Source organism: Oncorhynchus keta, chromosome 24 (assembly GCF_023373465.1).
Source record: "Oncorhynchus keta strain PuntledgeMale-10-30-2019 chromosome 24, Oket_V2, whole genome shotgun sequence".
Taxonomy (NCBI): Eukaryota; Metazoa; Chordata; class Actinopteri; order Salmoniformes; family Salmonidae; genus Oncorhynchus; species Oncorhynchus keta.
This window is the reverse complement of record NC_068444.1, coordinates 27,732,228-27,745,903: the sequence shown is the minus strand read 5'-3', so window position 1 is coordinate 27,745,903 and position 13,676 is coordinate 27,732,228. Positions and strand designations below refer to the sequence as shown.

At 42.6% G+C, this 13,676-nt stretch overlaps 1 protein-coding gene across 1 annotated transcript in view; it reads right to left on the bottom strand.

Moving 5' to 3' along the window:
- Nucleotides 1-13,676, bottom strand: part of kif19 (kinesin family member 19) — a 79,635-nt gene that overhangs the window by 3,452 nt on the left and 62,507 nt on the right. Inside the window, exons 7-16 of the mRNA XM_052478028.1 lie at nt 9,697-9,843; nt 9,353-9,475; nt 8,388-8,544; nt 7,393-7,567; nt 6,969-7,167; nt 3,133-3,403; nt 1,034-1,155; nt 701-864; nt 400-505; nt 91-214 (exon numbers count right to left, since the gene is read on the bottom strand). Coding sequence (XP_052333988.1) covers nt 91-214; nt 400-505; nt 701-864; nt 1,034-1,155; nt 3,133-3,403; nt 6,969-7,167; nt 7,393-7,567; nt 8,388-8,544; nt 9,353-9,475; nt 9,697-9,843 — 1,588 coding nt within the window. The remainder of the gene's footprint in view (nt 1-90; nt 215-399; nt 506-700; nt 865-1,033; nt 1,156-3,132; nt 3,404-6,968; nt 7,168-7,392; nt 7,568-8,387; nt 8,545-9,352; nt 9,476-9,696; nt 9,844-13,676) is intronic.

Here is a 13,676-nt window from a genome sequence, read left to right as displayed (position 1 = left end):
ACTGGCTCAAATTAAGATCCTACATCTGTACCCAAAGTACTCCCTATTCCGTAACACTCCTGTCTGCTGTAGCCATTGGGGGTCACTTACCCTTGCGTGTGAGGGGGACATCCTGGCCCGTCTCACTGCTCTCAGGGGAGGAGTCCAGGTGACTGCTGACACTGTGGCTGAGGTGGCAGTAGCTCAGAGTGGTCTCTGGAGCCAATGGCTGCAGCTGTAGAGGACAGAGGAGAGGGGACATGTGGCATTATACTCACACTCTCATAGGGGAGTATGTACATATGAAACCTGGTAGAAATGTTGCCTCCATTACTATGGAGTCTCCACACTTCAGGTGTAATGGCAACAGCTGTATCGGCCCTAGTATATATCACAGTGTGGATGGTACGGGGTTCTCACCTCTCTGTTCCCCTGGCCGTTGATGTGGATGGGAGGAGGGGTCATCACAGCAGAATGTTTCATCTGTCTGGCATGGGGAATGCTCTTAAACACCCGGTTGTTGTCTCTGTGAGAGGGAGCAGGAAGGAGGTAGGGGGAAGGGAGAAATATAGATAGAGAGAGAGAAAGAACGACAGAGAGAGAAAAAGTCAGTTAGACGAATGTCCTTCTATAGAAGGTGGAGATACAGATTAAAGTGTCTCTTCTTCCTAAACCAACCACCACCGTCTCTCCCGCTCTCCCAATCCCTCTGTCCTCTTACCCTTCAGCCTCAGGTAGGATAGGTGGCAGGGTGTGTCTGCGGGCCTTGGCCCTGCCATGCCTGGTCTCTGAGCCCATGGTGCGAACGCTCTCCTGGTCTGAGTCCACGTCCTGCAGCAGGCCACGACCTCGGCTGGGTAGGCTGATCTTGGGCAGGGAGGCCTCCTGGAGACAGCAAATGGTAGAGGAGGAAGGATGCGTTTATATATTATAATTGTGTGTGATCTCGATTTCAATCTTAATCCCGTTCTCTATCTGAGTCCAGTGATCTTGTCCAGGGCTGTTCATGTGTGTGTGTGCATGTGTGTGGTGTGTGTGTGTATCTGTTGCCTACCTTGAGTGTGCATCCAGTGACCTTGTCCAGGGCCATGGCTCTGTCCAGGTTCCTCTCGTCCAGCTCTCTCATGTACATCCCATACAGCTCCTGAAGGTGGGGGGGCACCAGAAGGCTGTGGTCTGCAGCAACACAACACAGGTTAGAATACTAGTAACACTACAACACAACATCAACCATGTTAGAGTAGTCATACTACAACACTAAACATACAACTACGGAAGAGTATTACAGCCAAGTAAAAAGAAAACAGAAATAAACAGCGACAGGCGGTGGTAGTTGGATTATTATTTTTTGCACAATAGTATTTAAAGTGGCAATATTTTGAGAATAAACTTGAAATGTAATCATGAGAATAAAGCCAACATTTTTTAAATAAAGTCACAGTTATATTTCAAGATTAATGTAGGAGATTTGGTTAAGTACATGTCTCCCTGGCTCCCTGTTGATGTGCACTCCACTGTTGAAATGTCTGAGTTAGATGACATGGTGAAACTATACTTTAGAATTGGCTTTAGTAAGAAGGAAATCCTTGCACTTAATACATACAATGTAGTAACCATATTATTATAAGTATTAGGACCTGGATATGGTTGTGCCACAGATTATTTTCAGAAGGATGAACTGTGGTTACAGACATAGGTAGAGAGGGGCGGGTTGTGTGTGTATGCAGGTGTGTGTGTGTGCATGTGTGTGTATGCAGGTGTGTGTGTGTGTGTGGGTGGGTTTGGGCGGTAAAACGTAGCGGCAAAACAAACAAATGGCCATCAATCTAATGATCTAATAACTTGCACACACACACACACACACACACACACACACACACACACACACACACACACACACACACACACACACACACACACACACACACACACACACACACACACACACACACACACACACACACACACAACACACACACACACACACACACACACACACACACACACACAAAATTTCAGACTAAAGGCATACACTCTTATAATGGCAATGGTGAGCACTAACAAACAATAAGTTCTTGCCACTGTCACTGAATGCGAAGAGAACTGGGGTTTGGGGGCAACCCTTGAGCCCGACAGGGACGTGCAATCCCAGTTCATGCAATCCGTGACCTACTTTCACAAGATAATAAACTGGCTGGCATAGGCCTATGAGGATACTTCATTGGAAGTGTAGCATACATAAAATACCATTGATTACGCACAAATTTGGGACATATAGGCTGCTGGCCTAGCTGTTACTCCCTAAAATATACTATGCACGATGTTGGCAGACGCAGGGGTTTGAGGATAACATTGTAGCGTTGCGTGCATCAGGGACTGATGTCTCTTTGCAGTCTGACCACGCACCATGGCCGTTAGAATGGTATTGCTTTGAGGATACTGTGTGTGTGTGTGCCGCCTGTTTGAACAAGTGTTTTAGATGCTCCTGCAACACACACCTGTCTCTACCTACGTAATCACACAGAAAGATAAAATACCTCATCAGAGCCCGTGTGGTTCATCCTTCTGAAAATAATCTGTGGCATCACCTCTTCCAGGTCCTAATTGGCCTACTCATAATAATATGGTTATTATGTCCTAAAAGAGAAAGGATTTCCTTTTTACCAAAGCCAATTCTAAAGTATAGTTTTATCATCTAACTGCAGGCATTCCACGGTGATGTGCACAGCAACAGTGAGCCAGGGAAACAAGCAGTTAATCAAACCCCTACTTTAATCTTGAAATATAACTTCGACTTTATTCTCAAAATTTAATTTCAAGTTTATTGTAGAAATATTGACACTTTATTGTATAAATATTGCCACTTTATTCACAAAATGGTATTTAGACTTTATTCTCAAAATATTTTTTGAAGTACCATCCCCGTAGCTGTTCATTTATTTTGTATCTTTACTTAGTACTAATACTCTTCCCTACACAACATTTAATTGTTACATATTCAATCAATCTCACTGCGTTTGCAAGATCACTAAAATGTAGACCCTGGATAGTGACTTCTAGATCTCCTCTTCAAAAATACCGAAGTCTGAAGTCTATAGCCATTGTAGTAAAACAAATGAAGTAGTGTTGGTTTACGGTGTTGTGTGGACGCACCGTTAATGAACTGTCTCTGCTGCTGGATGATCTCGTCACAGAGGTGGCGGTGCTGCTCGAAACGCTGCACCACAAAGTTCTTCTGTCGGATCACGTTGTCTTTGAGCAGGGCGTGGGACTGCATCTTAGCGTTCTCGATCTCCAGCTCGTGGACCTTACAGAGGAGGCCCAGCACCTCCCTCTGCTCCTCGCAGCTCACCCTGCGAGGGAGCAGCTCCTCCAGGCGCCTGGCCCGCTCGCGCAGCTCCACAAAGTGGCTCTCTAGCGACGCCTACAAGACATGAGGACAAACCGCAGGCAGGGCTTAATGGAATCCTCACCATAGTATGTTCTCATCATGGTACACGCGGGTCTACTGTAAGGGGAGGTTGGTGGGAGTAGATTAAATGGAATAAACCATTGTAAACCATGTGCTTAATACCGTTCTATTCATTACAATCCAGCCATGACAATGAGTCCGTCCTCCAATATCTCCTATCACCGGCCACCTCTGTACTGTACAATAGAGAGCAATAGTAATGGCGGCTTTTAGTAAGCACTAACGGATGCTAACTCCGCCATGGATCGTTGGTCAAAGCCTATGGGGAAATGTATGGATTTTTGGGATAAACACCAAAAATAAAGTATGATAAACACAGGTTTAGGAGATCTTATCTGTATTGTTCAGCTATTTTGAAGCATTTATGTAATGAAAACAAGCACATAAAGCGAATGAAGGCTTCATAATTCATAAAGGTCACGTTAACTAACTGATCCTACAGTGCCTGTGGGTGGCAGGTAGCATAGCGGTTAAGAGCATTGGGCCAGTAACCGAAAGGTCACTAGTTTGATTCCCTGAGCCGGCAAGGTGGAAAAATCGGTCATTCTGCCCAAGTTAACCCCCAACAACTGCTCCCGGTGCCAATGAGTTCAATTAAGGCAGCCTCTCTGATTCAGAGGGATGGGGTTAAATGCGGTAGACACATTTTGGTTGAATGCATTCAGAGCTGTGCAGCTGCCTAGGTTTCCCCTTTCCCTATAGAAAGTCTACACCCTCTTCAACCTTTCTCACATTTTGTTGCGTTACAAAGTGGGATTGAAATATATTGAATTGAAAAGATAATTAAACAAATCTTTTACAAATTAATAAACATTTTAAAACGAAAATATTGTCATTGCATAAGTATTCAGAAGTCAAATATTGCCCAACAAATCACATAAGATATATGGACTCACTCTGTGTGAAATAGTAGGAATTGGCATTACTTTTTAATGACTACACCTTCCTCTGTCCCCCATACATACAACATCTATAAGGTCCCTCAGTCAAGTATTGAATTTCAAGAACAGATTAAACTACAAAGACCACAGAGCTTTTCGAAAGCCTCATAAAGAAGGGCAGTGATTGGTAGATGAGTAACAAAAACAAATCAGACATTGAATATTCTGTATATTTAAGCAAGGTCAAGTTAATAATTATGTTCTGGACGATGTATTAAACTAGCCAGACACATCAAAGATGCAGACGTCCTTCTGAACGGAGCTGCAGGACAGGAAGGAAACTGCTCAGGGATGTCACCATGAGGCCAATGGGGATTTTAAAACAGCTACAGAGTTCAATAGTTGAGACGGGAGAAAACTGAGGATGGATCAACAACATTGTAGTGACTCCAAAATAATGACCTAAATGACAGAGTGAAAAGAAGAATAAAAATATACCAAAGGAATACACTATTTGGCCTAAATGCAATGCCTTATGTTTGGGGCAAATCCAACAGCACACATCACTGAATAACTGCCTCCTTATTTTCAAGTATGGTATGTTGGTGGCTGCATCATGGTATGGGTATGCTTCACTTCAGCAAAGCCTGGGGAGTTTTTCAGGATGAAAAGAAATGGGATGGAGCAAAGCAGGCAAAATCCTAGAGGAAAACCTGCTTATGGTTTATGGTCAGATTTGCCAAATGGAGGGCGAGGGAGAGCTTTGAATGAGTCTGTGTGTGGAGTAAAGGTGGTCTAGAGTTGTTTTTTTTAGTGGGGACCTTCAGTCTGCTTTACACCAGACACTGGGAGGTGAATTCACCTTTCAGCAGGACAATAACCTATAACACAAAGCCAATTCTGCACTGTAGTTGTTTACCAAGAAGACAGTGACTGTTCCTGAGTTTTCACTTAAATCTGATTGAGAATCTGTGGAGAGACTTGAAAATTCCTGTCTTGCCATGATTTCCAAAACCTTGATAGAGCTTGAAGAATTTAGAAAAAAACTATATTGCACAATACCGGAGTGCAAAGCTTCTTATGAAACTCACCAAAGAAGACTCACAGCTGTAATATTTGTGTTATAATATTATTTATCATTAATCTTAGAGAAATACATTTTTGTTTGTATTACTGTCGTTGGTTTGGGTTGCGTTTTGTTTTTACTGTTAAGCAGGTGTATTTTCACGGGACTGTTTCGCCCACACGTTAGTTTAGCAGAGGATTGTTTCCTCCGTTTGGGTTACTCGACTGCGTTCCTGTGTTCTTGTGGCTACGTTTGTGGGCCTGTACCTGTTGTGTTGGTGGACGGTAAATAAACGCCCTTCTGGGATATTCTTTTTCTCCTGCGCCTGACTCCACACCCACCTCTCCAGATTCTGACACTTGCCTAGTTAAATAAATAAAGGTAAAAAAAAAAAAATAGAACAAAATGCATGCGATCTCCTAAGCCTGTGTTAACCTCAGACCTGATTTTCAGGTTTTATACATGGACCAATGAGCCATGCATGGCTAACTCATTTCCTTTTCTTTAGGACTACGAGCTCTGTTGTCTAGTTCACAAGGTAGACTCAGCAATATGACATAGATGCAGAGAGTAAACAGCAGAGTGGCTACATTTTTGTAACAACTAAGAGCGTTGAAGCTCTACTTCTCCGCTGTTTTGGTCCAGGGGCTACACCACACTCTTAACAGCGTGAAGCGAACCCATGCACATGCGTAGAAACTGTGTGTGACTTTGTGAGAGAGAAGTCTTGCATCTCACTCATCTCAATATCTGCGGTGCTGCTCGTGGCAACGTCATTTCACCGAGTCTACCTTTAAGCTGAGTCTACATTAAAACAGTTTCTATCTCCAGGCCATCAGACTTTTTAATAGTCACCACTAGCTAGACTCCGCCCAGTATCCTGTCCTGAACTTTAGTCACTTATTAGCCTGCTACCACCCGGTACTCAATCCTGCACCTTAGAGACCGCTGCCCTATGTACATAGTCATTGAACACGGGTCATTTTAATCATGTTTACATACTGTTTTACCCACTTTATATGTATACCCTGTATTGTAGTCATGGATCATCCTATATAAATACTGCTGAACACACATTTCCTATTCATATAATGTTTATACACACCATGATATATCTATTTATATTCTAGACTAACTTTGCTCTATATTTCTATATTCCTTTATTTTTAGGATTTTAGTGTAATGTTGTGTATTGTTAGGTATTACTGCACTGTTGGAGCTAGAAACATAAGCATTTCGCTGTACCTGCGATAACATCTTCAAAATATGTGTACGCTACCAGATTTGATTTGAAGCTGGGTAACCTAAGACAGGGTTTCCCAATCTCCATCCTGTGGCCCCCGTGGGTTCCCTTTTAGTTTTTTTGCCCCAGCACTACACAGCTGATTAAAATAACCAACTCATCATCAAACTTTGATTATTTGAACCAGCTGTGTAATGCTAGGGCAAAACCCCAAAACCTGCACCGACAGGGAACCCCTGGACCAAGTTTGGAAAACTCTGGCCTAAGCTGTGTGTGTGATTCTGTAGTTCCCTCTAGAGGTGAAAACGGGGGACTACAGTAACCTACCTTCTGTTTGCGTATCTTCTTTTGTTCAGCCATGAGAGTGACCAGATTCTCTCTGGCCATGGCTACTTCCTGGGTCTCAGTGCTGTCTGGGGGAGACTCAGGGCAGTCAGAGTCCTTCTCACTCTCCTCCTTACTGAAGCTCTCCTTCCTCCTCTCCGCGCGCCACTTCCTGCGACGACGACTCCGCTCCTGCTCCCAACTACAGGAGGGCACAAACAACAGGGGTTGAGACACACTTATGTTATCTATCACAGTCATTTAACTGCTACAGGTAAAGGCTACAGGTATAGTGGCAGTGGTATGAGATTATTGTAGGTCACAAATGGTACCCTATTCCCTATATAGAGCCCTATGGGCGCTGGTCATAAGTAGTGCACTATATAGGGAATAGAGTGCCATTTGAGACGCATCCTAAGACACATACTCTGCGATGGTGAGCAGGTGTTTGGAGGTGTCCATCTGGATCTCCATGTTGCTGTTGTCCAGCTCCATCAGGCTCCTCCTGATCTCCATCTGGCTCCTGAAGGCCTCTAGGAGCTGTTCCCTCAGCTGGTCCATCTCTGCCTGGCTCGCCTGCGTGCTGTGGGCCTGCACCTCCGCTGTGTTGGTGGCAGTGGAGGAGAGAAGTGTTATTGTCTGTTGGAGGCACACACACACACGTTTTGTTCTTCTATCCTCGTGGGGACCTACGATTAATTTCCATAGTGGGGACCTACGATTAATTTCCACAGTGGGGACCTAAAACTAATTTCCATATTGGGGACCTAAAATTAATCTCCTTAGTGGGGACCTAAAATTAATCTCCTTAGTGGGGACCTAAAATTAATCTCCTTAGTGGGGACCTAAAATTAATCTCCTTAGTGGGGACCTAAAATGAATCTCCATAGTGGGGACCTAAAATTAATCTCCTTAGTGGGGACCTAAAATTCATCTCTATAGTGGGGACCTAAAATCAATCTCCATAGTGGGGACCTAAAATTAATCTCCTCAGTGAGGACCTAAAATTAATCTCCTTAGTGGGGACTTAAAATGTATTTCCATTCAAAATCCTATTTTCCCCATACCTAACCTTAACCTTAACCCAAACCATAAATCCTAACCCTAACCCCTTACACTAGCTCTAACCCTAAACCTAACCCCTAAAGTTAAAATAGCCTTTGTCCTCATGGGGGCGTGGGAAATATCCCAATGACGGAGAATTTTCCTTGTCTTATTATTCTTGTGGGGACTTTGGGGACTTTAGGTCCCCACAAAGATAGAAGAACCAACCAACACACACACACACACACACACACACACACACACACACACACACACACACACACACACACACACACACACACACACACACACACACACACACACACACACACAGTGAGGAGGCGAGGGAACAATTAGAGGTCAAGGTAAGATCATTACCCTGGACATGGCGGATGTCAGCTCGGTCAAGGTTGAGCTGACGTCCAGCCTGATCAGCGATCTTCTTTTTGAGCCGCTGGATCTCGCTGCGCAGGTCAGAGATGATGTTGGTGTACTGAGCAATGTGGTAGGACACATTCAGCAGGTTCCTCTTTACCTGGAGAGAGAACTGTGTTATAACAGTGTAATAACTGTGTTATAACAGTGTAATAACATGGCGTACTGATGATTTAGTAGCACACGTTCAGCAAGGAGGAACCTATTGATTAACTATGAAGCCTAATATTGACTGGTTTGGTGCTTTGTTATAACTGTGTTATACTGCAGACCTAACGGCATCTTCAACTTGCTCTTTGGGGGGGATACGCTGGTTTACTCTAAATCACTTTGTTATAACTGTGTTATACTGCAGACCTAACGGCATCTTTAACTTGCTCTTTGGGGGATACGCTGGTTTACTCTAAATCACTTTGTTGTAACTGTGTTATACTGCAGACCTAATGGCATCTTTAACTTGCTCTTTGGGGGGATACGCTGGTTTACTCTAAATCACTATGTTATAACTGTGTTATACTGCAGACCTAACGGCATCTTTAACTTGCTCTTTGGGGGATACGCTGGTTTACTCTAAATCACTATGTTATAACTGTGTTATACTGCAGACCTAACGGCATCTTTAACTTGCTCTTTGGGGGGGGGATACGCTGGTTTACTCTAAATCACTTTGTTATAACTGTGTTATACTGCAGACCTAACAGCATCTTTAACTTGCTCTTTGGGGGGGGTATACGCTGGTTTACTCTAAATCACTTTGTGATAACTGTGTTTAATTATATTATGATAACTGTGTTGGTTGATTGATTTGAAAATTGAAAGATAGGAGAAAAACTTCAGTTGTCCCACACCTCAGTGATGGAGGGAAGGCAGAAAATGTTTGACGTGCATTGTGTTGTGTATTAAGTCACCCGTGTGCGGATACTTTTGGCACGGTCGGCATAGCTAAGTGTGTTGCGAGACTCCTCGAAGGCCAGGGAGGCGGGGCTAATGTGGGCTATCATCACCGTGCGACTGTTGCCGCCCAACGAATCCTGTAAATCAAGCACATAAGAACAGGAAGTGAATGAGTGCAAGTGGAATGCAGAATAATCTGAATGATGAAAACAATACAGCAAAAAGTTGCATTGTACTGTACTGTTTTGTATTGTATTATTTCATATGGTATGGCATTGTAGTGTAGTGTAGTGTAGTGTATTCATAAAGCACGTGGCAAGTCAGGTCAGTTTGTCTTAGACAGGTTGCCGTACTGTACCTTGAGCAGGCGCGTCAGCTTGCTGTCCCTGTAGTTAATGTATTTGTTGCCGTGTTTCTCACTCAGGGCGTTGATGCAGTTACCCAGAGCCAGGAGGGAGCGGTTGATGTGGGCCCCTTCTTTTAACCTCTGACCTCTGTTTTGTGTCTGGGAGAGAAAGATGGAGCAGGTTTAATCACTGACCTCTGTTTTGTGTCTGGGAGAGAGAGAGGGAGCAGGTTTAACCTCTGACCTCTGTTCTGTGTCTGGCAGAGAGGGAGCAGGTTTAACCCCTGACCTCTGTTCTGCGTCTGGGAGAGAGGGAGCAGGTTTAATATCTGGCCTCATGTTCCAGAGGATCAATTTTGCTGATCAAATTGACTGATCTACAAATAATAAAAAGAGTGGTTATTTCAGGTGCAAGGTGATTTGTACGTCAATCAGTCAGTCTGTCTGCACTGCAGTCATTGACAGCAATGTCGTCGATCTTGAACATGCGGCCATTGTCTCTGAGTTGCAGGCCAAGACGGATACTGTCACAGTTAACCAGCAGAGGGCGGTCTAACCTTATTTTTCTCTCTGCCTGCTGTGACATTGGAAGTCTCCAGTATAATTTTTTAAAATATTATAAATATATATTATTTATAACCGCTTATGAGTTACGATGGACACTGTCAGTGTCATAACACAATATAAGTGTATTATAATGCATTATAAAGGATGTTATTATATACACTACCGTTCAAAAGTTTGGGGTCACTTAGAAATGTAATTTTTTTTGTGCATTAAAAATAACATAAAATTGATCACAAATACAGTGTAGAGATTGTTAATGTTGTAAATGACTATTGTAGCTGGAAACGGCAGATTTCTTAATGGAATATCTACATAGGCGTACAGAGGCCCATTATCAGCAACCATCACTCCTGTGTTACAATGGCACGTTGTGTTAGCTAATCCAAGTTTATAATTTTAAAAGGCTAATTGATCATTAGAAAACCCTTTTGCAATTATGTTAGCACAGCAATAAAACTGGCCTTCTTTAGACTAGTTGAGTATCTGGAGCATCTGGGCGTTTGTGGGTTCGATTACAGGTTCAAAATGGCCAGAAACAAAGAACTTGAGAAACAGATGCCTCACAAGTCCTCAACCTGTAGCTTCATTAAATAATACTCGCAAAATACCAGTCTCAACGTCAACAGTGAAGAGGCAACTCTGGGATGCTGGCCTTCTAGGCAGAGTTGCAAAGAAAAAGACATCTCAGACTGGCCAATAAAAAGAAAAGATTAAGATGGGCAAATTAACACAGACACTGGACAGAGTTAAGAAGGCCAGCATCCTGGAGTCGCCTCTTCACTGTTGACGTTGAGACTAGTGTTTTGCGGGTACTATTTAATGAAGCTGCCAGTTGAGGACTTGTGAGGCGTCTGTTTCTCAAACTAGACACTCTAATGTACTTGTCCTCTTGCTCAGTTGTGCACCGGGGCCTCCCACTCCTCTTTCTATTCTGGTTAGAGACAGTTTGCTCTGTTCTGTGAAGGGAGTAGTACACAGCGTTTTACAAGATCTTCAGTTTCTTTGCAATTTCTCGCATGGACCAGCCTTCATTTCTCAGAACAAGAATAGACTGACAAGTTTCAGAAGAAAGTTAATTGTTTCTGGCCATTTTGAACCTGTAATCGAACCCACAAATGCTGATGCTCCAGATACTCAACTAGTTAAAATAAGGCCAGTTTATTGCTTCTGAAATCAGACAACAGTTTTCAGCTGTACTAACAAAATTGCAAAAGGGTTTTCTAAAGATCAATTAGCCTTCTATAATGATAAACTTGGATTAGCTAACACAACGTGCCATTGGAACACAGGAGTGATGGATGCTGATAATGGGCCTCTGTACACCTATGTAGATATTCCATAAAAAATCTGGTGTTTCCAGCTACTATAGTCATTTACAACATTAACAATGTCTACACTGTATTTCTGATCAATTTTATTTTATTTTAATGGACTAAAAAATAGCTTTTCTTTCAAAAACAAGGACATTTATAAGTGACCCCAAACTTTTGAACGGTAGTGTATGTGCTTTATAGAAAGTGGTACCAGTCTTTCTACTTATAGGCAACTGCCAAAATAAAGAAAACACTTAAGTAAATGAGAGATACAAAGTATATTGAAAGCAGGTGTTTCCAGAAAGTTGTTTTTCCTGAGTTAATTAAGCAATTAACATCCCATCATGCTTAAGGTCATGTATACAAATGCCCTGTTGCCCATTATTTTGGCTACCATGGCTAGAAGACGAGATCTCAGTGACTTTGAAAGAGGTGTCTCAAAAGAGCATAGGGGGTTTAAAGTGTGTGTGTGTGTGTCACCTGATCACAACCCAATTAAACACTAATGGGAGATTCTTGAGCGGTGCCTGAGACCGTGTTTTTCACCACCATCAATAAAACACCAAATGATGTAATTTCTTAGAATGGTGTCGCATCCCTCCAATAGAGTTCCAGACACTTGTATAATCTAATCAAATCAAATGTTATTTGTCACATACACATGGTTAGCAGATGTTAATGCAAGTGTAGCGAATTGCTTGTGCTTCTAGTTCCGACAATGCAGTAATAACCAACGAGTAATCTAACCTAACAATTATGCCAAATCTCATTGAATCTAATCTGGTGGCTCGTGGTGGCCTAATGCCCTATTAAAACACTTTATGTTGGTGTTTCCTTTATTTTTGTCATTATCAGTACATTTTTACTCTCTAACTCAAGAGAAAACATCCCTTCAAAAGAGGTAGTTCCCCCCTCTATTCTCCTACAGTATATCTAAAAAGACTGGTGGCCTTTAGGCTATGGTATACATCCATAGAAGAGCCTAGCTGGTTAACCTTTCTAAAGGTTTCCATGGTAAATAAGTGTTCTCTCCGTTCAGGCATGACTGCATGTTTTTCTCATGGATATAGTACACTACTTTTGATGAGAGCCCTTACGGGCCCCGGTCAAAAGTAATGCACACAATACAGGGAATAGGGTGCCATTTGGGACGCATAGTGTATAGGAGACCTGGCTGGTTTAATATGGATGCTAATCAAACAACATTCATCATGAATGACATGTCAATGTCTGTGTTGGTTAAGCGCTTCGCCTTAATCAGGATGTCTACAGGAAGCTGCAGCAACTAATTGGAGAAGCAAACGGCTGAAGCCTTCAGTGTTTATGGGAAAAATGAAAAGCATAACAAATGTGAAAAGGCCGGCTATCATTTGAAAACTTTAGTACATGCCCTATGTTCCTCCAGGAATGAAGAGGATTATGAAAGTAAGTAAATGTGAAAAAGGTTCATAGTTAATACTTCTGTGTCATATACTGTTTCAAACGTTCCCAACTAGTTCACAGAAGACACTGACTACGTCCCAAATGGCATCCTATTTCCTATATAGTGCACTACTCTTTGACCAGGGCCCATAGGTCAAAAGTAGTGCACTATAGGGAATAGGGTTAGGGTGCCATTTGGGATGCAGACATTCTGTTAGCAGTATTGGTTTTACTCCAATTGCAATCTGTTCAACAAAAGTAACTAGCACCATAAAACTGTGCTATAAAAGTCATGGTAAAGTCACAGCACCATATCAACTATATCAGCCATTTTGTAATCATTTATAACCCTGACATAAGGGAGACGTTGATAGACGGTAAGAATTACATAAGCGGTGCCAACTATAAGGACATTAACCCCTTCTTTCCCTCATTGGTGGGAAAATCATGGTCTAGAATGTAAATGTATGGTGCTTTACACTGTGAAGGACCTTTATTAAAGTGTCCTATAAACTTCAGGGCTGCATACAAATGGCCCCCTATTCCCAAAATAGTGCACTACTTTTTGATTATGGCCCTATGGGTGTTAGAGCAAATATAGGGATCAGAGAGCCATTTGGGACGCAGACTTGAAGGTTTATAGGTGCTCCAGTTCGCTCTAGGAGAGATTAATAGCGGGGAGGGGGTTGA